The following is a 26870-nucleotide window of genomic DNA, read 5'->3' as shown; positions in this document are numbered from 1 at the left end:
TCCTTCTCCAATACATGAAAGTGAAAACTGAAAGTGAAGTCGCTCAGTTGTGTCCGACTCTTTGCAGACCCATGGACTGCAGCCCACCAGGCTCCTCCATCCATGGGATTTTCCAGGCAAGAGTACTGGAGTGGGGTGCCATTGCCTTCTCCCTCAAATCCCTGCTGCTGCTGCTGCTAAGTCACTTCAGCTGTGTCCGACTCTGTGCGACCCCATAGATGGCAGCCTACCAGGCTCCTCTGTCCCTGGGATTCTCCAGGCAAGAACACTGGAGTGGGTTGCCATTTCCTTCTCCATCAAATCCCTAATAGTAACCAATTATAAAGAAGCAGGGGGCTTTTCCAATAGCTCAGCGGTAAAGAATCCACCTGCTAACGCAGGAGATGTGGGTTCGATCCCTGGAAGGAGAATATCCCCTGGGGCAGAGCATGGCAATGTACCTCAGTATTCTTGCCTGGAGAATCCTATGGATACAGGAGCCTGGCAGGCTACAGTCCATAAGGTCGCAAAGAGTCTGACATGAGTTAACATTCATAAAGAAACAAATGGTGTATAAAGTTGGATGTTTTATCCCTGCTGACTGCAGACAGCTATTGGGCTCAGCAGAAGCACCTTTACTCCGCCTTCATGTCAGAATGAAAGGGCGGAACAGACACCAAAGACAGATAGCATGAGCAAATTGGGAGGGTGAAATGCAGTAAGTGCCCATCATGAAGTAACTGCTCCATAACAGTTCGTTGCTGTTATTATTAGTCTTCCCCCATGGCTAAGTGGGTAAAGAATCTGCCTGCAATAGTGACAGGAGACCTGGGTTAGATCCCTGGGTCAGGAAGATCCCTTAGAGAAGGAAATGGCAACCCACTCCAGTATTCTTGCCTGAAAAATCCCATGGACGGAGGAGCCTGGCAGGTTGCAGTCCAAAGTGTTGAAAAGAGTCAGACATGACTGAGCGACTAAGCATGCACGCTGTTATTACTGTTGTTGTGAATCAACATTGGCAGTGTAGAATTCAGCCTGATAAACTTTGCAGATCACAGAAGCTGTTCCTAGACCACCATTTGAGAACTCCTGCCTGAAAGACAGCAAATCATCCTCCTAAAGTTCTCTATGTCTAAAGAGGATTTTCATGCCTCTTTAATGAGCTCCAGGATGCTTTAAAAATATCTCATGATGTCACTTTCAGCTAAAGAAATGAGTAGAATCAACACTGTAACCTCTTGACTTTATTCACCAAGGCTATAGGGACTGATAGCTGCTATGGATACTCTCTTATTTAGGACTAAATCATCAGGTTTCTAAAACCTGACATGAATTTATTGGCTGAGGATTGGAAACAGGAATTGGAGAATGGAGTGCTGGGATAGGCTTCATAGATAAAGACAGGTAAACAATCATCATTGACTCAAATAGCCAAATCTCATGAAGTCATGATACAGTTCTAAAATGCAAAAAGCAAAATAGCCATGTTGGAGGGAGGAACCAAATACAGTCCAAAGATTCTGAGATTTCAGAAATGACAGGGAAAGTTGAAAGGAAATACATGTAGAAAATATAAGGAAATGACTGAAATTTAAGGGCAAGGTCAGGCTGCTATGAACAACAGGATAGAGGGTATAACTCAGAAGTGGAACAATTGATTGGGTAAATAAAACCATTTGCAGTTTTCCAGACTGGAGATATTTCCTGTCTTGGATGTCTGGATCTGTTTCAATATCCAAGTGGCCTTACTTCAAAGTGTTCGTGGGAGCAGAAAGGACAATTGGCTGTGTGTTTATTCAGTGCTGGGTAGGGGGAGTGGGAGTGGAAATGGGTGTAGGAAGTAAGTCTGGGTTTAAGAGCACAGGAACCACAAGAGGATAACCATTTTTCTCCAGACCAGCATCCAGGGTATTTTTCCGAGAAAAGGAAAACCTGGGAGGGGCAAAATTGGAAACCAAGAAGACACACGCATTTCTGAAGCTATCTAGGTATGTAGGTAAGTCACAGTGTCGTTAGGCACTCCAGGGAAAAACATGAGAAATTCTCTTTTTTAAAAATTAAAAATATTTGAAGGGAATTCCCTCGTAGTCCAGTGAATAGGACTTCATGCTTTTGCTGTGGAAGGTTTGGGTTTGATCCCTGGTTGGGGAACTAAGATCCCATAAGCTGTGCATCATGGTTAAAAAAAATTATTTTTAATATTTGTAACTTTACAGAAAAGTTACAACAATAATACAAGGAACTCCTAAATACCCTTTGTCCAGTCACGATATTTAAAATTGTTCTTTCCCTCATTAAACCATTTTTCTTTCTTTTTCTGTAAACACACATGCACAGACATATATATGATCTACCTTTTTTTTTTGGCCACACTACCTGGCTTATGGGATCTTAGTTCCCCCAACCAGAGGTTGAACTCAGGCCCTATGCAGTGAGACCATGGAGTCTTAACCACTGGACAGCCAGGGAATTCCCCATATGATCTTTATTTTGAATCTTGGAGAGTAAGTTGCTTGTATCATGCCCCTGAGCAATATTTTAGGATTAATTTTCTAAGAACAAAGATAAGCTCTTTGACAACTGTAGTATAAATTTCAAATTCCACATATCAAACACTGACATAGCACTCCTATCTACTCCATTGACAATATTCTTATATTATCAATTGTCCCCAAAATGTTTTTTATAGCAATGATTTTTTTCTGGTAGAGATGGTCTGTCTTTGATAGGAGCATGAAGCTGGCATAGCAGGACAAAGGTACACACTCCTTCTCTCAGCCTCTTTAGGATCCTTATTAGTAGGGGAACTCAGATGCTCATTTGTTTGGTTTATTTTGGTTTCATTCTTAGTCCCTATCCTCCTTAAAGAGTATAAAAACTAATCATCAGGAAATACCCACGTAGCAGGAAATACCCACGTGCTAAGAGATCTATAATAGTCGAAAAGACTTGGCTTGACAAGATGCAGTTTTAGCAAGGGGAAATTTGGCTCCCTCCCCACACTGTCCCCTGCCCAATCGCCCTTCCCCATCAGCCTCAACTTAGGAGTGAAAATGAACTATAGTACTTTTTCTATTCCTTTTGATCTTTTGCGGGGAAGGTGGGTAGCTGGGAGAATAATAAATACTTGAATGAGCAAAAATAAATTTGGGAAAAAAAATAGGGAGCTGGTCTCCTATGGTAATTCTAGTCCTTTATTGAGAATAAGAGTTACTACAAGAATTTCTCTCAAGGAAAAAGTGACACTGTATTTGTCTTTTTACCTATTCTTTTTGGTGACTTGGAACTAATTTCTGTTTAAAAGTCAGTTGATGTCCACCTTCCCCCCTGATTCCGCATATGTGAACCAATTACAGAACAGCTTCCCTGGTCATCTTGCAGTACTGCAGGATCCACATATTATTCCACAGCAACAAGGAATGAACGAGAGGGCAGGAGAATGGGAAAAGAGTGAGAAAGGGTCTCGGCCTTGGGTAAGGGATGGGTAATGTGGAGAAGGGGGAGGAGAAGACCCCAAAGACTATGCTCTCGGGGTTTCGGGGAGTTTAGGATCTCTAATGGAGCCAAGTTTCATCTCAAAGTCAGTCCTCTGTTTCCCTTCTTCCCACCAGGCAAAATGAAGCTGACTCTGGTGCAGATCTTTTTCATGATGTTGCTGCTGCTGCTGGGCCTAGGGGTGGGCCTCGGCTTGGGACTCCAGATGGCCGCAGCTGTCCTGGAGGAAAGTGATCAGCTACTGGATGAGTTTCTGTCCAGTGACTCACAGGACAAAGCTGAGGCTACCAAGGAGGGACTAGACAGCCAAAGCACAGAAACCTTGCTGGTTAGCAACAAAGTGGTGCCACCCGAAGACACCATCGTCAATGAAGATGACGTTGGAGGAGACAGGATGCTCAGAGCTGAGGTTCTTTCACAGAGCAACAAACACTATCTTAGATCTGATATGATGGATAGGGAATGCAATGCCCTGATGGCACCGAATTTGAAGTCAAAAGACCACCCTTGCATACCCCAGTACGTATTTATCCATGAGGAACCAGATACAGTCAAAGCTGTCTGTAAGAGTCCTGCTGTTGCCTGTGATCTCAAGGAAGGCAAATGCCACAAAAGCCCCCGTCCTTTTGATTTGACATTCTGCAAGTTATCCAAATCAGGCCAAGTGATTCCTCACTGTAATTATGTAACTTTTATTCTTGAAAAGTACATTCTTATGTCCTGTAGTGACATGAAAGTCCAGATAACATCTAAATCGTGAAGTCACTTTTCTTTTCTTCACCTTCTCACTTTTGTCTTCCTTTCACTCCTTTTCCTTACTGTTCTCATCCTTAAGTATTCTGCAAGAGAAGCTGGACTATTCTGAGGAATACAGAAATATAAATCTTCTTTCCCTAGGGTTCAACCAACTTGTATTTTGTTCCTGGGATTAGACATGGCAGAAGAGGGTGATGATGTCTGATCTCTATAGGTTCTGTCTCTTGGAGTCTATCCCTTGTCCTGGAAAAAGATAAGACATTCTCTTTTATGATCTTGGTCATTAGTCTGTTCCCTGGTCTGGAGGCCTTTAGGTGTGAAGTACAAGGGTTTAATGCATCCTTACCCATGTCCTTCCCAGCTAGCCACCATGAGCTTCTAGGGCACTCACATAAACCTCCTGGGCTTCCCAGGAAGCACTTCTCTGCTGTAGATGCAAATTAAAGTGACTACCTGTGACTGTATTTGAAAAACCATATGGACAAAGTTTCTTTTCCTGACCCCTGGTTGTAGGTGTATCACCTTGGTACAGCACTATGGTGGTGCAGACTGAGATCAAACATGTTCTGGGGCAAAGACAGCATTCATTTTCCTGACCTTTCTCAACTCTTTTCTCTCCCATCTTTTACTACCTATCATTTTGCATCTTCTCTTCCCTCCCTTTGTTTCTCCCTCAACCCCAGCCACTTTCTCCTAGTCTTGTTTTCCTCTTCTTTTGGGGCTCTCCCTACTCTTTCTCTGAATCCTTTTAGAAATTCATTCAGCCAACACTGATCTCTCATGCCATGCCAGGTAAGAAGATGTTGGTCTTATAAAGAGTTTGGCATAGGGATTTAGAGGGAGGGTGGGTCAGGAGACTGATGAGAAGAGAGAACTGTCTTTTAAAAACTATGTCCAATAAGTAGAATAATGCTCACATTAGGTGCTCAGTAGATGTAGAATGAATGGGATTGGAGAGAATTTTATTCTTACTCAGTACCTCTTTCCTTTTTTTGTTCTGAAAAACTAGAAAGTTGGTGAAAAAATATTTTCAGCAGAAAAGAGACTGGATCTACTCAGAGGAGAAATGCTATGGGGTTGAATAAATAGAGGGTGTAAGTGGTTGCCCCAGCCTATTTCCTCTGAATTCAAATCTATCAGGAAATAATTTAGACAGGCAGGGGTACAGAAGAGCTCTTTGAAAATGGCAATAAGGATTCACTATGCGACTTGATTTTGAGATTTCCTTTCCCTAGGGTTTTTTCTGCTTTAGCCTTCTAGACAGTAACACACTCAAGAGTCAGGGACATCCATAAATGGGAGACTGGAGGAAGGAAAAGTTTGTCTTACTCCGTCTGGCTTTTCTTTTCCTATTCTTTCATCATTTAGTCCCTAATTTCCCTTATCCTTCCTGTTCTTACAGGCAAGCAACCACTTAAATGTTTTGCCTCCAGTCTCTGCTCAGATTCCCCTATTTCAATATTTCCCTTTATACCTTTGACTCATTTCTCCTGGCAGTGACCTCTCAGGAGCAGTGTTGTTGGGCAGAAGTGTGTCTACAGCTGTGGGCTGCCCTGACATTTCAGAAGTGGGTTGAGGAGTGGCATGAAGCAAGGCCCTGGACAAGGCAGATTTCTACCCTTCCTGATGGAGGATCTTTTTCAGGAGAAATAGATAAAAGATGATTTAAGACAAGGGAGAAAAAAAAAAAAAAGAAGTGAGGTGTGAGAGAGGAAAGAAGAATGGCTATTAGAGAAAATCAGCCATCCAGTAGGTAAACGAAAAACACTGAAGATTGGGAATGGGATGGGAAAGATTCCAAGTTTGACATCTTGACCATAAGACAAAGGATCCATTGTGTGGGGTGAACTATTAGGAGACTGGAATTGGCAAGAAACGGAAGCCAATATGTTTCCACGCACAGATGAGACTACATCCTCTCCTAGGTTCCCACAGCTCCCCTCCTTATGCGTGCCCACACTCCACCGAGTACCTCTATCGCCCTCTTTCGTTCTCCACTTTACACAAATCTCAGTGGTTAGGCTTTTATCTGACTATAGAGACTGTTTCAGGAAGTTCAGTTCAGTTTCCTATTTCAGGAAAGCAATTTACAAAGCCTTCTGCGGGCTCCTAGTGGCTTAAGCAGGAAAACATAGCTTGGTAGGTGTAATGGGTTGATAAGGTGTGGGAACTTCACTCATCAGAAATAGAAAATTAATTCCTTTGTGGCTCAGCTGGTAAAGAATTCACCTGCAATGTGGGAGACCTGGGTTCAGTCCCTGGGTTGGGAAGATCCCCTGGAAAAGGGAAAGGCTACCCACTCCAGTATTCTGGCCTGGAGAAGTCCATGGACTATATACTCCACAGGGTCACAAAGAGTCGGACATAACTGAGCGACTTTCACACACATAGCTCAAATGATGCCGGATTCACAGAACTTTCACAAAGTCTTCTGGCTTCAATGTATCTCCCACTTTGCACTTCCAGGGTATATGTTTAGCCCATATAACAGATTCTCAAACCTTTTCCCAATGTTCCTAAATTCCCAAAGCTCTGAAAACTGAAAGGTTTTCTTTCAAAGTGGTTCCCAAACTCAGTGAGATGTAAGTCTGACTGAACTCTGTTAATATAATTATTATCTTTATTTATTCTCTGTAATTTTTGGGGCTTCCCTGCTGGCTCAGTGGTAAAGAATCCACCTGCCAACACAGGAGAGGCAGGTTCGATCTCTGGACCAGGAAAATCCCCTGGTGAAGGAAATGGCAGTCCACTCCAGTGTTCTTGCCTGGGAAATCCCATGGACCGAAGAGCCTGGTGGGCTGCAGTCCACGGGGTCGCTAAGAGTCGGACACGGCTTACCAACTAATCAACAACAATGACTATTACACATTTCACTGAGGAAATACCAAAATGTCTGATTATGAATACTGCCTCAGATAAACTCTTCTAGGGATGCATAAGTAATGTATCTTATATACCCACACAATGTTGCTTTTTAAAATCCTAAAAATTCTGTTTCAAAATGCATTGGCCCTAAAAGTTTCAGGTAAGGGATTGGGACCTATATATACACTATTTAGTTAGCCCTTAATTAATTTGAGTATTTAGTGAGACCATGAGCATTTTTGTGAAGACAACTCTGTATATATACTATTTAGTTAGCCCTTAATTAATTTGAGCATTTAGTGAGACCATGAGCATTTTTGTGAAGACAACTCTGTTATAAATTTCTTTTAATTTTCAATACATTTATTGATCAATGGTTACCTGCTTACTGATTATCCAGTACCTCCTCAGAAGTTATAGAAAGTGTATTAAACATAGAATCATGTAAGACAAGCAAGTTTTCTGACTTCTATCAAATATTGTACATTCAAATAAAAAGAGCTGAGTGGCTTAATTCATGTTCCTGGGGACTCTATGTGAATTCTTTTAAGACAAGCAGGAAAGAAACTACCGATGTATGCTGGGCACTGTATACCAGGTGCTGTCCATGCTTGGTTTTATGTAGGTCTTGAAAGGAGGCGGTATTTTATTAATTCCATTTTGCAGGTAATAAGCAACAGTCTCAGAAAGTCCAAGTTTGCCTGGACAAAGGTCACCCAACTCATAAATGGCTGATCTGTAATTTGAATGGAGGATTCTTGCTTATAGAGATGCTGAAATGGTTTGGGAGGTGCTGGGTTAAACAGAATTAAGTAGGTTTCTTTCATGCAGTTGGCATAACCTTTAATATTAATATGCCTTATGCCTCTCTAATAGGCAGAGGTCATATTCAGCATTTCTAAATTTTTTTCATCATGAAATTCCTCCCTTCTGAAATGGCAACACGATCCAGTATTCTTGCCTGGAAAATTCCATGGGCAGAGGAGCCTGGCAGGCTATAGTCCATGGGATCACAAATAGTCGGACACGACTGAGCATACAGATTTCAGCAGCTTCTAGAACTAGTGTTTCTAGTTGAGAAAAGTTGTTACAGGCTTTTCTAAGCCCTTCACCTGACTTTGTTCATCTAATACACTTACCATGGGGACTACCCTAAAGACTCATATCTAGGTAAGATTATAAAGTAATCTACTCAGATTATTAACTAATTCATATAGCAAGGGAGGAAAGAGTCAACTCAGCTCCTGCTTCTCAAAACTTCAGATTCCTTATTTGTAAAATGAGATCATGATAGTACCTACTTCAGGGTTGTTATGAAAATGCTATGAGATTAAATGGCCTTCAGTAGAGCTCCATGAATGGCAGCTGCTTTTGGTGGTGATGTTGCTGGGCTCACTGCTCATGGAAAGCATAAGCATTTTGACAACATTCTTCTGGAAGCAGCGCTGTGATACAATATGCACCACCATTAGCTCCAGTTTCAGTTTTGATCACTTGGCTAGTATGTGAATATGTGGCGTCTTGTAGAACTCCTCAGATTCCATCCCTTGATGGCCGTTTAATTCACATACTTGGGGCCAGTGCAGTCCTCAGACCTGAGTGAACAGGACCCTGATCTGGAGCCTAGCCCCTCAGGGGTCCCTTATACTTTGAAGTGCCTTTTACTTAGGAAGTTCTCCTCTGGTGTCTGGGACTGACTGGGGCCAGCAGTGCCATCTGAATCAGGTACTGTGAGCTTGGACTGGGACTTCTATGGGCCCGAGTCCCATTTCTCCCCTTCAGGACACTGCTCCCTTACTCCATGTGTAGAGCCAACCAGCTGCCCTGTAAAAGTTCACCTATGGACCGGGAAGCTAGGCCCTGTTTCCAGGAGGGTGCCTGGTAAGTGGACAGTTCCCTCTGGCTGGTGTGGTATTTCTTTTGTGGGATCACACAGCAGTGGGTCACCAGAATGGTGCTGACAAATTGATTTTTCGTGACTCAAATATATCCTGGACACAGAATGAATTTAGGACTCTGGGTTATTGATGGTCACTATTCACCCTTGGAATTGAGTGCATATATATGAGGCTTCCCCAGGACCCTTGTTCATACTGCTCTGCTTCTTCTAGCCTACAGCAGTTGAGGATGAAGGGCAACATAGCACTCCTCGCTACACTGTGAGCTCCCCACTGCTGGCACCCAGGGTGGACCCCACCCCTTCGCAGGCTCCACACCGTAGGAGGCATGGTTGGCTGCTCCTATCTCCTGTAAAGACTTTTGAGATAATGGCTCTGCGGTGCCAGTGGAGCACTTCAGATCAATGCCCTCTCTTGCCTCTGATTGACAGGTGATGACATATTCTCTTAACCTGTGCAAGATGAAGTATGGTCATTCCTTGTGTGAATGGGGTTGCTCTTTTGCTCTGCTCATGGACCCCTTGCCTGTCCTCCTAGATGGTGGCAAGTGTGTGGAAGGCAGGAGTATGGTGCAGTCAGTTATGAAAGAGGTGGCATTCTAGGAATGTGGTCATCATGGCCTAAAGAGTTCACGAAAATTGTACATCTGAAACTAATATACTATTGTAAGTCAATTGCGCTCCGATTAAAAAAAAAGAAAAGAAAACTATAAATTCTTAGGTCAGTTCTCAAAAAAAAAAAAAAAAGCAGTTGAGGAGAAGATATGGTTAGATGTGTAGTTTTATGTTTACACTATAAAACTCCAGATGGCAAATTTCACATGGCCAGAAATTTATTCTCATTTTCCTGTTTACTCTTGGTGCTATGGTCTGAATATGTATCCCCTCCAGAATCACATATTGGAATCCTGATGCCCCACGTGATGGTGTGAGCAGGTGGGACCTTTGGGAGGGAATTAGGACATGGAGCCTTATAAATGGGGTTAATGCTTCTACAAAAGAGATCCCCCAGAGCTCCCTTGCCACTTCTGCGCTGACTGTGCTGGCACCCTGATCTTGGACTTCCAGCCTCCAGAGCTGTGAGAAACAAATTTCTATCATTCATAAGATACCCAGTCTGTGGTATTTTGTCATAACAACATAAACTGGACTAAGTAAAACACTGCCTACGTTTGTGGTCATTATCAACGCAATAGAGTAACAAAGTAACCTTTGATAGAGGCGCTGGAGCTGGTATTCACAGGCACCACGGTGAATGATTCGGTGTCATGAGTCATGATAGAGCTGGTGTGAAATAAGTGGCATTATGGAAACTGCAGAAAGAGGAAGATCTCTACGATTCCAGACAGCTTTTGAAGAGTTGTGGCATTGTGCTACCTTTTTCATGTGGTGGGAGATAATGAAATTATCCAGGAATAATGCCTCTGACAATAAATAACATGAACAAATATCTCTTTGATCCAACAGGAAGAGGTGGTGCCCGGCTAGTAACAAAAGTCTGTATGTGCACTGACTGGACAATTAGCAAATAAGCAAGTAGCTAGTAGTAGTTTCTTAGTAGGACTAAGCAGTAATCCTCTACCCATAATTCTAAATCATCAATGATAAGTCGCTGTACTTCACTTGGGCCTATGACTTTTCTAATCTATTTAAAAGTCAAATTGTTTATACGGGCAGGGGCCACATTAGTCATCACTCTTCAAAAGAAAAAAAAATTGGCCAGGGCCACACACCCTAGAGACAACTCTGCTTACGGTCAAATAAGGTAACATCTCTGTATCATGTCCTTGCCTGGCTCTTGACTCTAACTCTGCCCCACTCTGGAAGTATAAGTTAAACTTACACTTCCATTACCAGGGTACAGAATGGACCCACCTCTCTATATCCTTTGCATAGTTTGATACTATTTTATTTTAATCCCTGATAGTTTATAGGCAAAGTAAGGCATCTCATTATCATTGAACTTTGCATACCTTTTATTAAACAGGCCACACCTAAACCAATTCTTAGTGACTCAGCATCTCCTCTTCCCAGAGATTCTCTCCACTTCCTGATACAAATTCTCATAAACGTTCTTTTTGCATATAGATTCTGTTACTCTGTAAACATAAACATAAAACCCTTTAAATTTAAATGGATTATTCATAATGGCTGCATAGTATCATCAATCACACCTTCAGGGTGCTGAATCTGGCTTCATGTAGGAAGATACACAGAGGAAACATGTCTCAGAAATTTCTCCTAGAGGAAAATTACACCATCAAACTCAGATTGTGCAAGTGCCATGGAGAGCCCACCATTCACCCGCCTTCAGTCTTGCCACCTGCCCTTCAGTGGACAAGGCCATCATCAGTGTTTACCACCCTTGAGCTCATCTGTACCAGCCTCAACAAACTATCCCCATAGTCAGGCGTCTTCTCATTCACTGGCTTCTCTTTTGTAATCTGTTTTACCTAGCTTAGTCATCTCAGCTACTTTTGAAGCAACTCTTTTAGTGTTAATCCTAAAATGGAAAAATATTTAGTTAAAGTCTCAAGACAAGAATTTTTTTAAAATGTCAGTTGTAAGATGGGAACTTTCTCCTTTGGCAGGCCCTGTTTACTGAGAATAAAATTTGAACAGGCAGCATCACATCCAGAGATAATAAAGTATCCTCCTGATGACTTGTGTAATGCCCTGGTTCCACAATTCTTTCATCTTTGCTGTTGTGGTCACTTAAATCCATCTTCTGAAATTCTAGGACCAAATCAAATGCCTAAGCAGAGGTATTATAGGAGGTGGGCTCAGCAAAAGATGAATGTTATCTCAGAACACACTTACATTGGAGTAAAATAGATGTAAGCATAAGACTTGCCACTTTAATCATTTTTTAAGTATACAATCAGTGGTAATTACATTCACAATGTTATACAATCACCACTACCATCCATTTTTAAACCTTTTTTTAATCATGCCAAATAGAAACTCTGTCACTCAGGTCACAATTTGTATTTATCAAAATAGTACATGCCCACAATTAAAAGCTACAGTCTCTCTCCCCATGATTTTTCAACTCTCCAGTCCAAGTCCAAGTGGGGCCAAGAGGCACCATTTCCAGATCTTGCCTCACTATCTCTAGAAAAGTCTTCTTTCTCTACTTATTAATCCATCAAGTGGCTAAGCAGATTAAGGTTTAGCTCAAATACACTTCACGCCCTTCTCCTCTTCCTCCTAATATAGCTATCTTTTAGTTTCTCTGTTGCTTACCTTTCTAACCTAATAATACACTAACTCTCTTAGTATCTGGTTCAGCTATGTGATGTATATTTTAAGTTCCAATTTTGCAAGATGAGGATTTTAACATCTTATCTTTCCCTTCATTCTCTTTTTCTACTGTCTCCCAAATTCAGTGATTTCTCCTTTAGTCTTACACTGTCATGATTATTCATTATTAAGATTTCATTCTGTAATCAAAATTAAAGCTTAGGTTCATGTACTCTAACACTAAAAATCAATGCAAAGTATTTACATTATTTTGACTATACAAATAGTCTGAACTGAACTGAACTGACTACGCAAATTATGTTTCTGAAGATTCAGAAACAGCATAATTTAAAAAAACATTTTGTACCTCTGGAAGTTTATTTTTGTCTTCTTTGTTATGCAGTTTCTGCAAGCTGTAGACCTCAGGTTGATCCATCCTCTCAATCAAATTGAGTTTTCTATGAAGTACTTCCTCTCTTTAGAGACTTCTCTCCTAGAACCACTGACCCAGTAGGTCTGTACTTCACCTGATATCCTGCACCCCTCTTGTCTGGATGCCATGTCATTGTTCCTTGGTCTGATCATTGTTCAGTTGCTCAATCGTGTCTGACTGTTAGCAACTCCATGGACTGCAGTGCGCCAGGCTTCCTTGTCCTTCACAATCTCTTGGAGCTTGCTCAAACTCATGTCTATTGAGTTGGTGATGCCATCCAACCATCTCGTTCTCTGTTGCCCCCTTCTCCTCCTATCGTCAATCTTTCCCAGCATCAGGTCTTTTCTAATGAGTCGGCTCTTGGCATCAGGTGGCCAGAGTATTGGAGCTTCAGCTGCAGCATCCGTCCTTCCAATGAATATTCAAGGTTGATTTCCTTTAGGATTGACTGGTTTGATCTCCTTGCTATCCGAGGGACTCTCAAGAGTCTTTTCCAACACCACAGTTCTTCAGGAGTCAGCCTTTTCTATGGTCCAACTCTCACATCCATTCATGGCTACTGGAAAAAGTATAGCTTTCAATATATGGACCTTTGTTGGCAAAGTGATGTCTCTCTTTTTCAATATGCTGTCTAGGTTTGTCATAGCTTTTCTTCCAGGGAGTAAGAGTCTTTTAATTTCATGACTGTACTCACCATCTGCAGTGATTTTAGAGCCTAAGAAAATAAAGTCTGTCACTGTTTCCATTGTTTCCACATCTATTTGCCATGAAGTGATGGGATCGGATGCCATGATCTTAGCTTTTTGAATGTAAGCCAGATTTTTCACTCTCCTCTTTCACCTTCATCAAGAGGCTCTTAGGTTCCTTTTTGCTTTCTGTCATAAGGGTAGTGTCATCTGCATATCTGAGGTTATTGATATTTCTCCCGGCAATCTTGATTCCAACTTGTGCTTCATCCAGCCTGGCATTTCACATGACTTACTCTGCACAGAAGTTAAATAAACAGGATGACAATATACAGCTCCCAATTTGGAACCAGTCCATTTTTCCATGTCTGGTTCTAACTGTTGCTTCTTGACTTGCATACAGGTTACTCAGGAGACAGACAAATTGGTCTGGTATTCCCATCTCTTTAAGAATTTTCCAGTTTGTTGTGATCCACACAGATAAAGGATTTAGTGTAATCAGTGAAGCAGAAGTAGAAGTGAAGCAGAAGTAGAAGCAGATGCTTGTCTGGGATTCTCCTGCTTTTACTGTGATACAGTGAATGTTTGATCTCTGGTTCCTCTGCCTTTTCTAAATCCAGTTTGTACATCTGGAAGTTCTTGGTTCACATACTGTTGAAGTCTAGCTTGAAGGATTTTGAGAATTACCTTGATAGCATGTGAAATGAGTGCAATTGTGGGGTAGTTTGAACATTCTTTGGCATTGTCTTTCTTTGGGATTGGGATGAAAACTGACCTTTTCCAGTCCTGTGACCACTGCTGAGTTTTCCAAATTTGCTGACATATTGAGTGCAGCACTTTCACAGCATCATCTTTCAGGATTTGAAATAGCTCAGTTGGAATTTCATCACCTCCACTAACTTTGTTTGTATTGATGCTTCCTAAGACAGGTTTGGCTTCACACTCCAGAATGTCTAGGAGTGACATTTCACCTAATGGCTCTAGGTGAGTGATCACACCATCATGGTTATCCAGGTAATTAAGAACTTGTAGTTCTTCTATGTATTCTTGTTGGATTCTATTGCCAAGTAAATTCATAAGAAATTGTGCTTTGGAGGTACATTTTGTGAGTTCTTGCATACTGGAAAATGTATTTATTCTATTCTCAGATGTGATGGATAATTCGTCTGGGTATGGCATTACAGACTGGTAAGAATTCCCTTGTAGCTCAGTTGGTAAACAATCTGCCTGCAGTGCAGAAGATAGGGTTTGATTTCTGGGTTGGGAAGATCCCCTGGAGAAGGAAATGGCAACCCACTCCAGTATTCTTGCCTGGAGAATCCCTGCGGACACAGGAATCTGGCAGGCCACAGTCTATGAGGTCACAATAGTTGGACATGACTTAATGACTAAACCACCACCAAGAATCTCTCAGAATTGTGAAAATGCTTGGCTTCATAGTCTTTTATCATCTAATGCTATTGTTGAAAAGCCTAATGCCATTTTGAGTCTTAAAGTTATTTTTTTTCTTTAGCATACTTTTACAATCTTGCCTGGAAAATCCCATGGGCAGAGGAGCCTGGTGGGCTACTGTCTATGGGGTCACACAGAGTCAGACAGGACTGAGCGACTAACACTTTCACTTTTAGGATCTTTTAATGACCGTGTCCTCAATTTTCACACTGATATGCTTAAGTATAGTATCGATATGCTTAAATCATTGTGTCTTGTTCTGGAGCGTGCTGGTGTGATCACTCACCTAGAGCCAGACAGCCTGGAATGTGAAGTCAAGTGGGCCTTAGGAAGCATCACTATAAACAAAGCTAGTGGAGGTGATGGAATTCCAGTTGAGCTATTTCAAACCCTAAAAGATGATGCTGTGAAAGTGCTGCACTCAATATGCCAGCAAATTTGGAAAACTCAGCAGTGGCCACAGGACTGGAAAAAGTCAGTTTTCATTCCAATCCCAAAGAAAGCCAATGCCAAAGAATGTTCAAACTACCGTTCAATTGCACTCATCTCACATGCAAGTAAAGTAATGCCCCAAATTCTCCAAGCCAGGCTTCAGCAATACATGAACCGTGAGCTTCCAGATGTTCAAGCTGGTTTTAGAAAAGGTAGAGGAATCAGAGATCAAATTGCCTACATCCGATGGATCATTGGAAAGGCAAGAGAGTTCCAGAAAAACATCTATTTCTGCTTTATTGACTATGCCAAAGCCTTTAACTGTGGATCATAACAAACTGTGGAAAATTCTGAAAGAGATGGGAATACCAGACCACCTGACCTGCCTTGTGAGAAACCTGTATGCAGGTCAGGAAGCAACAGTTAGAACTGGACATGGAACAACAGACTGATTCCAAATAGGAAAAGGAGTACATCAAGGCTGCATATTGTCACCCTGCTTATTTAACTTATATGCAGAGTACATCATGAGAAATGCTGGGCTGGAGGAAGCACAAGCTGGAATCAAGATTGCCGGGAGAAATATCAATAACCTCAGACATGTAGATGACACCACCCTTATGGCAGAAAGTGAAGAAGAACCGAAGAGCCTCTCGATGAAAGTGAAAGAGGAGAATGAAAAAGTTGGCTTAAAGCTCAACATTAAGATCATGGCATCTGGCCCCAGCACTTCATGGCAAATAGATGGGGAAACAGTGGCTGATTTTATTTTTCTGGGCTCCAAAATCACTGCAGATGGTGACTGTAGCCATGAAATTAAAAGACTCTTACTCCTCGGAAGAAAAGTTATGACCAACCTAGATAGCATATTAAAAAGCAGAGACATTACTTTACCAACAAATGTCTGTCTAGGTCAAAGCTATGGTTTTTCCAGTAGTCATGTATGGATGTGAGAGTTGAACCGTAAAGAAAGCTGAGTGCCGAAGAATTGATGCTTTTGAACTGTGGTGTTGGAGAAGACTCTTCTCTGGTGTTGAGAGTCCCTTGGACTGCAAGGAGATCCAACCAGTCCATCCTAAAGGAGATCAGTCCTGGGTGTTCATTGGAAGGACTGATGTTGAACCCAAAACTCCAATACTTTGGCCACCTTATGCGAAGAGTTGACTCATTGGAAGAGACCCTGATGCTGGGAAAGATTGGAGGCAGGAGGAAAAGGGGATGACAGAGGATAAGATTGTTGGATGGTATCACCAACTCAATGGACATGAGTTTGGGTAGACTCTGGAAGTTGGTGATGGACAGGGAGGCCTGGTGTGCTGTGGTTCATGGGGTCACAAAGAGTCGGACATGACTGAGCGACTGAACAGAACTGAACTGGTCATGTTGGTGGTTTAGTCGCTAAGTCATATCTGACTCTCCAGGCAAGAATACTGGAGTGGGTTGTTGCCATTTCCTTCTCCAGGGGATCTTCCAGACCTAGGAATCAAACCTAGGTCTTCTTTCATTGCAGGCCAATTCTTTACCAACTGAGCTACAAGGAAATTCTTGATCTGGTGGTAGGGTTTAATTTAGAAAATCAAATCTTCAGATCTGGGAAACTTATTTCATTAAAATGTCAATTTTCTTTCTCCTCTTTTCTTTTGGAACTCTACGAGAGTTGGATCATGAAGAAGGCTAAGCACTGAAGAACTGATGTTTTCAAGCTGGTATTGGAGAAGACTCTTGAGAATCCCTTGGACTGCAAGTAGATCAAACCAGTCAATCCTAAAGGAAATCAATACTGAATACTGAGTGGAAGAGCTGATGCTGTAGCTGGAGCGCTAATACTTTGGCCACCTGATGCAAAGGGCCGACTCACTGGAAAAGACGCTGATGCTGGGAAAGATCGAAGGCAGGAGGAGAAGAGGCCAACAGAGGATGAGATGGTTGGATGGCATCATTGACCCAATGGACATGAGTTGAGCAAACTATGGGAGATAGTGAAGGACAGGGAAGCCTGATGTGCTGCAGTCCATGGGGTCACAAAGCATAGGACACAACTTAGTGACTGAACAATAACAAAGTGTCAGATATTGGATCTTTTGGACTTTCTTATCTATTCTTTTTTCTCTTATTTTGGAATGAATTTCTTGGAAATTCCTTTGACTTATCTTTTGACCCTATTACTGATTCCTTTGTTCCTCCTGACATCAGCATGTTTATTTTCCAAGTGTTTTTTCTTTTTCTGTTGTTACTTTTTCAAAGCATTCTGGTTTTGTTTTATTAACAAAAAAAAGAAAAGCAGTTCTCAAATAACTCAAAATACACTAATTCCAGATCTTAGCCTCTAATTATTAATTATTAAGACTTTACCCCTCTTGCTTTTGCTTTTTGTCTTTTACTTCATGTTTTGTAGGTGCAGTCTTCAAAGAGATATGGATTCAATATGTGAAAAAAAAAAAGAACTTTGCAAACAAATAGAACTAATCGTGTAGCCTTGCTGCTGCTGCTGCTAAGTCGCTTCAGTCGTGTCCGACTCTGTGCTACCTCATAGATGGCAGCCCCACCAGGCTCCCCCGTCCTTGGGATTCTCCAGGCAAGAATACTGGAGTGGGTTGTCATTTACTTCTCCAATGCATGAAAGTGAAAAGAGAAAGTGAAGTCGCTCAGTTGTGTCTGACTCTTAGCGACCCCATGGACTGCAGCCTACCAGGCTCCTCTGTCCATGGGATTTTCTAGGCAAGAGTACTGGAGTGGGGTGCCATTGCCTTCTCCGTCGTGTAGCCTTAGGCAAGTACATTTCTCCTTAAAATAAAGATAATTCAATGTTGCTAAAAAGATATGTGTATGTATATATATTAACAAGGAAGTGGTAGAGCCTAATTTTTCCTCCTATGTGTATTTATTTCTCAAAAATAACAAAACCCCCAGCATCTACAACATGTGTGAGATTGACCACCAGATGGCGCCAATGCACTAGTTTCATGATCAGGATCTGTGAGGTAGGTGCTTGGCTTTTACCCGTCTCAGTCTTTTGTAATAAATTTGAGTGCTCCAACACTTATTTATGAAATAAAATCTGGAAAGATATGAACCAACAAATGAATCAGAATTTTCTGTGGATGAATGTGATTAATTTTTGAATAGTACTCTTTTCTTGCTGCTGCTGCTAAGTTGCTTCAGTTGTGTCCAACTCTTAGCAACCCCATGGACTGCAGCCCACCAGGCTCCTCCACCCCTGGGATTTTCCAGGCAAGAGTACTGGAGTGGGGTGCCATTGCCTTCTCCAGTGTCTTTACCAATTAATCTGAATTATTTGAGTGATAAAAATCAAAATGATGTGTCTCTGTATAGTGGTTAAATTTCAACATTAGATGTTACAATATATAACTATTAATATTTGGTACAGAAAGAATTTAACATATAGGTACAAATTGTTAGTGACTCACTAGTTTTTTCCTGTTTCTATTATAAATTATTATTCCTAAACTAATCTCATGACCAGACTCATTAGAATGTTTCTTAGTTTCTAATATCATTTAAAAAATTAAACACTCCTCTCTCTTCCATTTCCCATCTCCACATTTAAGAAACCTATAATCTCTTTGATTTCTTTTTAACAATAATGTCAAACACATAGAAAAGAATAAAAAATAATTGCACATTTCCATCAACATTTTAAAAATGTTAATGCTAAGCTTTATTTGGTTCAGTTATTAAAACTGAAGTGGAGCAGGTCCTTGCCACCCCGCCATGTCCTCTGCCTGCCTTTTGTCTGTGCAGAACTTTAATCAAAAAATAAGTTTAACCAGAGAAGTGAGAAATGCAGAAACAAAGGAAAACAGTCAATGGGGACCAAGTAATAACGTAGTCATTAAGCATAGTCAAAGACCTTTAGTTCTCTCTCAAAGACTACAGACAATATTTTGAGCCATATCCTGTGAGCTATCTTATAGATACTAAAATCCCAGGTGGAGAAGTTAACTACAAGAGGACCAGATTGTACCCAGGACATGAGCTGCCGCAATTCTGAGAAATGGCTGTAGGAACAAATGGATGCTGGAACTGAAGGTTAACTGTACCTAAAAAAACCAAGATGATACCGGTCAGACCACTGAGGACAGATTTGAAGATGATTGTGCTATATCTGCATGTAGCCCCCCAACAACTCTGTCTACCAAAGCTCTCAGCCCTGTTTATAGGAAGAGAGTAGGGCTTTGGACAGATGTCTGCCACCCCTCTCCCCCACCCTGCCACTGGCCACCAGTTGCTGGCATCTGAAATAAAGTAAACGTTCCTTTCTGCCAATCTGGCCTTTTTATTGGCTTTTGAGTGGCAAGCTCTGGAACCCCCACCTCTTTTGGAAACAAAATTATTTTTTAAAAAAGAATTAAAGGGATACAAATACATCTACGAGGGAGCCTGATGGGCTGCCATCTGTGGGGTCACAGAGTCGGACACGACTGAAGTGACTTAGCAGCAATACATCTAACACTACTCCTCCATTCTTTTTTCCCATTTTCCTCAAGTAACTAGGAAAGGGATGTTGGTGGCTATTCTTCCCATAGACATTTTTATGCTTTCATTAGCTATGCATGTACTGTAAACAATATATATGCATGTAGTATAATATTTTGTGTTTTCAAAATATATGTAAATTATCTTGTTATGCATATTGTTTTGCTATTTGCAATTAACAATCAACATTGTTACTGAGATTATCAACACTAAGATATGTAAATCTTGTTCATTAATTTTTACTGCTATATTCTACAAGTATACTGGGATGTTTATTTTTCCTTTATAAATGGGCATTTAATTTTCCAAATATTTATTATGTAAATAATGCCTTAATGAACTTTCCTGTGCATCTCCCTTTGCCTACATGGTGTTTCTCTATACTAAGAATTCCAAATTATGATACAGATGCAATTATATCTCATTGTCTTAATAGTTCACATTTCCCATATTACCAGTGAGATTCAAGTGCTGATGACAAGTCACACTACCCTTTCTGTCACTTCTGAGAACTGCTAGTTCTTATCAGACAGAGAAAACATGTAAAATTAGCAAAAGCAAAAACAAAAGTTCTTCCTTTCCCCAGTTGTTAGCATTTTGCTGTTGGTTTAGCCATTAAGTTGTGTCCATCTCTTGGGACCCCACGGTCTGTAGCCTGCCAGACTCCTCTACCCATGGGATTCTCCAGGCAAGAATACTGAAGTGAGTAGCCATTCCCTTCTCCAAGGGATCGTCCAGACCCGGGAATCAAACCAGAGTCCCCTGCATTGCAGGCAGATTCTTCACTGACTGAGCTATGAGGGAAGCCCTTGTTAACATTTTATTTATGTTAACATTTTACCACTCTTTGTTTTTACAGTTTTTTCTATCATTTGGGGGGGAAATGGTTTGAAAGAAGGTTTCAGACATAATGTCTCTATTACTAAATACTTCTGTGAATTTCCTAGGACAAAGACTTTCACTTAAACATCTATAATTATCAAAATCAGGAAATTAATATGTTATAATAATATTGTCTAAGCTAAAGACTTTATTCACAATTTACTAAACTGTCTCAGTAATGTTATTTTTTATTTTTTAAAAGTCCTTTCTGGCAATTACCTGTGACCTGATTCTTTTAATTGAAGTAAAGTTCACATAATACTACACTATTAACATTTAGAAATGTACAATTCAGTGGTATTTAGTACATTAACATTATTATGTAACCACTATCCCTTTATGGATCCCAAATATTTCACATCACAAGAGAAAACTTGAGCCTTTAAGTAGTCACTCCTGGTTCTTTACTCTCCTCATCTCCTGTTAAACACTAATCTGTTTTCTGTCTCTGGATTTATCTATTCTGGATATTTCACACAAATGGAATCATAAAGGATTGACAGTTCATGTCTGGCTTCTTTCAATTAGCATAATGTTTTCCAAGTTTTTCCACATTGCAGTGTGTACCAGTAATTCTTTCCTTTTTATAAATGTTAACATTCCATTGTGTGTACATCCCACAATTTGTTTATCCATCACCAAAAAAACTATGCAAATGGCAAGTGTTATTGACACTTGCAACTTGTTGCAACTTGCAACTGGCGACTTATTGTTAAGGATGTGAAGGAATTTGAACCCTCCTACACTGTAGGGTCCACTGTGTCTATCTGGTTTTAAACCTATGAACTGAGGATTTTTTCCCCGCGCCATCAGCAGTTTTCAGTTCTAGTATTCCATTTATTTTTGACGTTGATTTTTGTTGCCTGCCAAAATTCTCAACCTCCTTGTATTCATTTTTTATTGCTGTATAATGAATTACCACAAATGTGATGGCTTAAAACAACGCCTACTTATGAGTTCGTAGTTCTGCAGGCCTGATTTGGCTTTAATGAGTCCTCTGACCAGTGTCTCATTTCAGAAGTCAGCTGGCCGCATTCTTAATTGGAGACTTGGGGGAAGAATTAAGTTGCAAAGTCATCCAGGTGGTCAGCTGAATTTGTTTCCTTTTGGTTGTAGGACTGAGGTCCCTGTCTTTTAGCTGGTTGTTGGCCAGGAGTCATTCTTAGAGACCAGAGGCCACTTGCTCTTCCCTATCATGTTCCCCTTCCATTGTAAAGCCAGCAATGGAAAATTCCCTTCCATCAAATCTCTCCCAAGCTTCAAATCTCTTTTAGAAGATCCCGGTACACCTAATCAAATCAGGCCCACCAAGGAAAGTCAACTGCTTCGTAAACCACAATATCATCCCATCATGTTCACAAGTCCTGCCACATTCAGGGAGAGCAGATTGTTCAGGACACGCACAACGGGAGTGCGCCTATCACACTGCATTTGTGAATGGGCATATTTTTACGTGTTTGGACTTATTTATAATTTAAAATTTCTTGTCTAATGACTCTGCTTACTGGATTATATAGAAATCATCTATTTTCTGTCTTTTGTTGGTTTTCATGATGACTTTTTTTCTTGGATACAGTTATTTTTTGTGGTGTATTGAATAGGGCATATGAAAAGCTGTAACGATAACTTTGAGATCTGGAAGATGCTACTTTCCTCTATGAGGTTTTCTTTTCACCTCTTGCAAGGAGTGGGGCTTGGACCATTAGCAATCCTAGGTAAACTTATTCACCAGGGTTCTAAGTGTTTCAAGCTAAAAATCTTAGCTATTGACAGGTGTCTCCTTATCCTGAGGTCTCAAATTTTAACTTTTTTCCCTCATGCCTGCGATTCTGAGTGAAGCTCTTCTTGCCTTCTCATATGCCACTCTTGAAGCTGGCGTTGCCTTGAGGCAGTAAAGTGACCCCAAGTCCCAGGCTCAGCACAGGCACTTTGCTAAAATTTGGCTCAACAGTTCATCACCAGCTCTACACTCTGTGATGCCCTCAAAGAGATCTAAAATCCTTCCCCCACCCCCTCCCCCCAACAGCTCTTCCAGTTATTTTAGTAAAAGGCTGGTGTGAAGCTGAAACCTCAGAAATGAGTCTCAGGGAGCTCTGAGGTTCTCCAGTTCTTTATGTCTCAACTCAGAAAGAATTCGGTGAGAAGCAAAATAATAGATAAGAAGTGAGTTATTAGGATAGGATGCTTGTGAGGCTTACAAGTAGGTGGGCAAGAGGGTGCTGTGCCCTGAGAACTTATAGGCTACAGTTTTAAAATCAAAGGTTAAGTGGGGTGGGGGAGTAGGCCACCTTCTTCCTCATTTTTCAAGTCTTCCATCATTATCTCATCCTGCATGTTGAGTGGTAGAGTTTTGGGCCCTATATGGTCATGGCACTATGGAAAAATTATTTCAAGCCTCAGTATAATGAAGGTCTTTCACTTTCAAATGCCACCTTTCCATAAATCACTATTTTTGTGTACACAGAGTTTGTCCTAAGGGTCGTTAACTTGTTGACATCACCGGGCAGAGTGTAGGTCTTACTCCACCATTGTTTCATTGTCTGGGGGCCTGTCTCATGCTTCTGTTGCATGGCTTTGTTGCTAAGCCAATCTGCTTGGTTTTATGGTTAAGCAAACCTGCTTTCTTGAGTAATCATTAACTTACAGGGATCGCCCATCCTTTTTTCTCTACCTATAATCTCCTAGTGGGATTAACTATCTAATCATTTATTCACCCCTTTACTCTGTCCCTATCAAAATCACTTATTCTACTTTGCTAGAAGCTGAAATAGAGGAATTTCAAACCAGTGAAGACACATTGGACTAGCTTTTGAAAGTTAGTAGAGCTGGATTTCTACCTTACATTATGCACTAAAAATAATCTTGTATGAATTAAATATTTTAAATGTAAGCTGTTTAAAAATCACAATTCAAAAGCAAAGCAGAAAATGCAAGAAAATGTATTTATAATGTCAAATGAGATACAAACTATCAGGCATAATTCAGTGTATAAATTTTAAGGCCTCTGGAAGAGAAAATATATCACAAAAAATTGGTAAATAAAATACCCAAATATCCAGATTACCCAGGGAAATTTTATTTGCAGCATATACTAGAAGGATGAGAAATAAAATATTGCCATCACATAAGTAAACAAAAGATGTCGTAGTCAGTGATTGCAGTCACAGCCAATGATGAGCTTTCTTTTTTTTTTTTTGTATATACATATATATTTATTTATTTTTGGCTGTGCTGGGTCTTCGTTGCTGCGTGGACTATCTCTAGTTGCGGTGAGCGGGGCTACTCTCTAGTTGCGGTGTGCAGGCTTCTCGTTGTGGTGGCTTCTCTTGTTGTGGAGCACAGGCTCCAGGGTGCACAGGCTTCAGTATTTGCATCACGTGGGCTCAGTAGCTGCAGCTCCTGGGCTTGAGAGTGCAGGCTCAACAGTTGTGGCCCAGCAGCTCCACAGCTTGTGGGATCTTCCTGGATCAGGATCGAACCCTGGTCTCAGATTCTTTACCACTGAGGCACCAGGGAAGCTTCACATTAAGTTTTAAATGCAATTTCACTTTGATCCAGAAAAAAAAAAATGAACATATTAAAGTTGAAGTATAATACAAAGAGGAGAAGGCAATGGCACCCCACTCCAGTACTCTTGCCTGGAAAATCCCATGGACGGAGGGAGGAGCCTGGTAGGCTGCAGTCCATGGGGTCGCTGAGAGTTGGACACGACTCAGTGACTTCACTTTCACTTTTCACTTTCATGCATTGGAGAAGGAAATGGCAACCCACTCCAGTGTTCTTGCCTGGAGAATCCCAGGGATGGCGGAGCCTGGTGGGCTGCCGTCTATGGGGTCACACAGAGTTGGACACGACTGAAGCAACTTAGCAGCAGTAGCAGCAGCATAACACAAAGAAAAGTGCACAAAACATAGATGTACACCTTAGTGACAACAACAAATCAAATACTCATGTAACCCACGAAGTTTACTTATAGGACTCTGCCCTCTGAAAATATCCCCAAAAGCAAAAAGAGAGTTTACACAAGGATATTAATACCTGAATATTTTATTATTGTTTATGTTTTTAACCATTTCTATTTACTTAAAATTTAATTTTAAGTATATTTCTATCTAGTCATAGTTCTGCTCTGGACAGTTAAGGGAAAGACAGACCTGTAGGTAGAGAGGAAGCCGTGCTCTTTCCCCTGAAGCTGCGACAATGTTGGAAGCAGGGTCACAGGTGTGAAGACAGGCCTGTGACATCCCCAGACACAACAGTCAGCACACGTGACCCCTCCAGAGAGCGCAGAGAGAAGGATCTGAAAGAACTCTGAGAACATATGAAGTCAGCACCATCAGGGGCTTCAGAAGTCATCCATTAAACGAACATTGCGTGTTTGTGCTCAGTGCTTTAGTCGTGCCTGACTCTGCGACACTATGGACTGTGGCCCATCACGCTCCTCTGCCCATGGGATTCTCCAGGCAAGAATACTGGAGTGGGTGGCCATGCCCTCCTCCAGGAGATCTTCCTGACCCAGGAATCGAACCTGGGTCTCCTGCATTGCAGGCATATCCTTTACTGACTGAGTTATGAAGGAAGCCCCATAGCTTCCCCCATAGCTTCCAAAGGAATACTAAATCTCTGTTTTTCCAGTAGTCACGTATGGATGTGAGAGCTGGACTATAAAGAAGGCTCAGAACTGAAGAACTGATGCTTTTGAACTATAGTGTTGGAGAAGACTCTTGAGAGTCCTCTGGACTGCAAGGAGATTAAATATTCAATCCTAAAGGAAATCAGCCCTGAATATTCACTGGAAGGACTGATGATGCAGGTGAAGCTCCAGTACTTTGGCCACCTGATGCGAAGAACTGACTCATTGGAAAAGACCCTCATGCTGGGAAAGATTTAAGGCAGGAGAAGAAAGGGACGACGGAGGAAGAGATGGTTGGATGGCATCACCAACTCAATGAATGGATATAAGTTTGAGGAAGCTCTGGGAGATGGTGAAGGACAGGGAAGCCTGGCGTGCTGCAGTCCATGGGGTCACAAAGAGTCGGACACAACTGAGGGATGAACAACAGCAACAATATTCCTATTTGGGGGACATGAGCATCTGGAATCTTTAAAATTTGTTTTAGTGTATAAGTGTAAGTGTAACCTTATTTTGTACTTACAGGCTGGAAGTGTACTGCAGTAAGTGTACTGAAGCTTAGACACGCTGCTTCATGATTTTTATCAATACCCATTCCTGCTTAAGGAGAACAGCTTGATCTCGGAGAAGCAGAAGTGGGCAGTGGTGGGAAGCGAGATCTTATTCCCTGCTCAGGAGTTGAACCTGAGTAGCCTGGATTAAAAACCAGTAATCCTTGCCAGCAGACCAGCAAGGGTTAGAAGCAGAAGCTATTTTTCACTGGATTTTTGCCCAGTAAAATGTGAAAAATACATTTCTTTTGGAAGCAAAAGCTGTAAATGCAGGTACAGAGTTTATTATTAAAGATAGCACAACAACAAGTGGGAGAGCATACAGAGACACAGTTTGTTAAGATAGAAGCAAGGCAGAGATGAACATCCAGAGAGAAAGGGTGTGGACGCACCACCCCGCCCCGCAAGTAAGAAGTGCAGTAAAGAAACCGATTAAGTCATTTCTTTAGGATAGTTCTTTGGGGTCTTTGCTTACATTTGGCCAATTATCTAGTTTCTTTTTCCACACCTGGTCTACCCTAGGGCCCTCCTGACACACACACAGAACTTTTGTTCAAGATGGATTCCAGCCCAGAGGCCTATGGGGTCAGGTACTAGCATATTACGTGGTGGTGTCCCCTTTTGACCCCCAGGGAGTCCCTCTGCATGTGCGAAATGTCTCCCTTGCCCGAAGGGTGAGAAATAGATGAACTTCTGATCCTTTACTCAAACAAGGTTTAGTCCTTCCCTGTTCCTGCCACAACTGTTATCTTAAGGTGTCCACACCTGCAGAGACAGAGCCTGGCTTTTTACCCTGTTTCAGTTGCTACCTCCATTTGGGAGAGCAAACAGGAGACTGGTTGTACATGTCTAACCGGAGCCCGTCTATCTCTGTTTCAGGAAATGCGAACAGGAGGCTAGTTGTGTTTGGTCTGAAACCAGTCTTTTTCTTGCCCCACCAAATGTAAACAGGAGGTCAGTTGTAACCGCCTAGCCTGGGGCCCATCTATCTCCTACCTCAAGTTGACCTCTAAGTGTTTTGAATAATGACTGAAAATAAGGTGTGCATGGAATACACACAGAATGTTCT

The 26870-nt window shown here is 41.4% G+C and overlaps 1 protein-coding gene across 2 annotated transcripts; it reads left to right on the top strand.

The window, feature by feature from the left end:
• The first annotated feature begins 1858 nt into the window (after positions 1-1858).
• RNASE10 (ribonuclease A family member 10 (inactive)) lies at positions 1859-7609 on the top strand. Of its 2 annotated transcripts, none has more exons than XM_042252221.2 (2): positions 1859-1967; positions 3591-7609. In XM_042252221.2, the coding sequence occupies exon 2, from the start codon at positions 3596-3598 to the stop codon at positions 4232-4234; it is 639 nt and encodes a 212-aa protein (XP_042108155.1). In that variant the 5' UTR covers positions 1859-1967; positions 3591-3595; the 3' UTR covers positions 4235-7609. The 2 variants fall into 2 exon arrangements, with proteins under 2 accessions (XP_042108155.1, XP_042108156.1); XM_042252222.2 differs by having other exon boundaries at positions 1859-1975.
• Positions 7610-26870: the final 19261 nt, after the last annotated feature.

The sequence above is a fragment of the Ovis aries genome, chromosome 7, assembly GCF_016772045.2.
Source record: "Ovis aries strain OAR_USU_Benz2616 breed Rambouillet chromosome 7, ARS-UI_Ramb_v3.0, whole genome shotgun sequence".
Lineage (NCBI taxonomy): Eukaryota > Metazoa > Chordata > Mammalia > Artiodactyla > Bovidae > Ovis > Ovis aries.
This window is presented reverse-complemented; position numbering and strand designations above follow the sequence as displayed.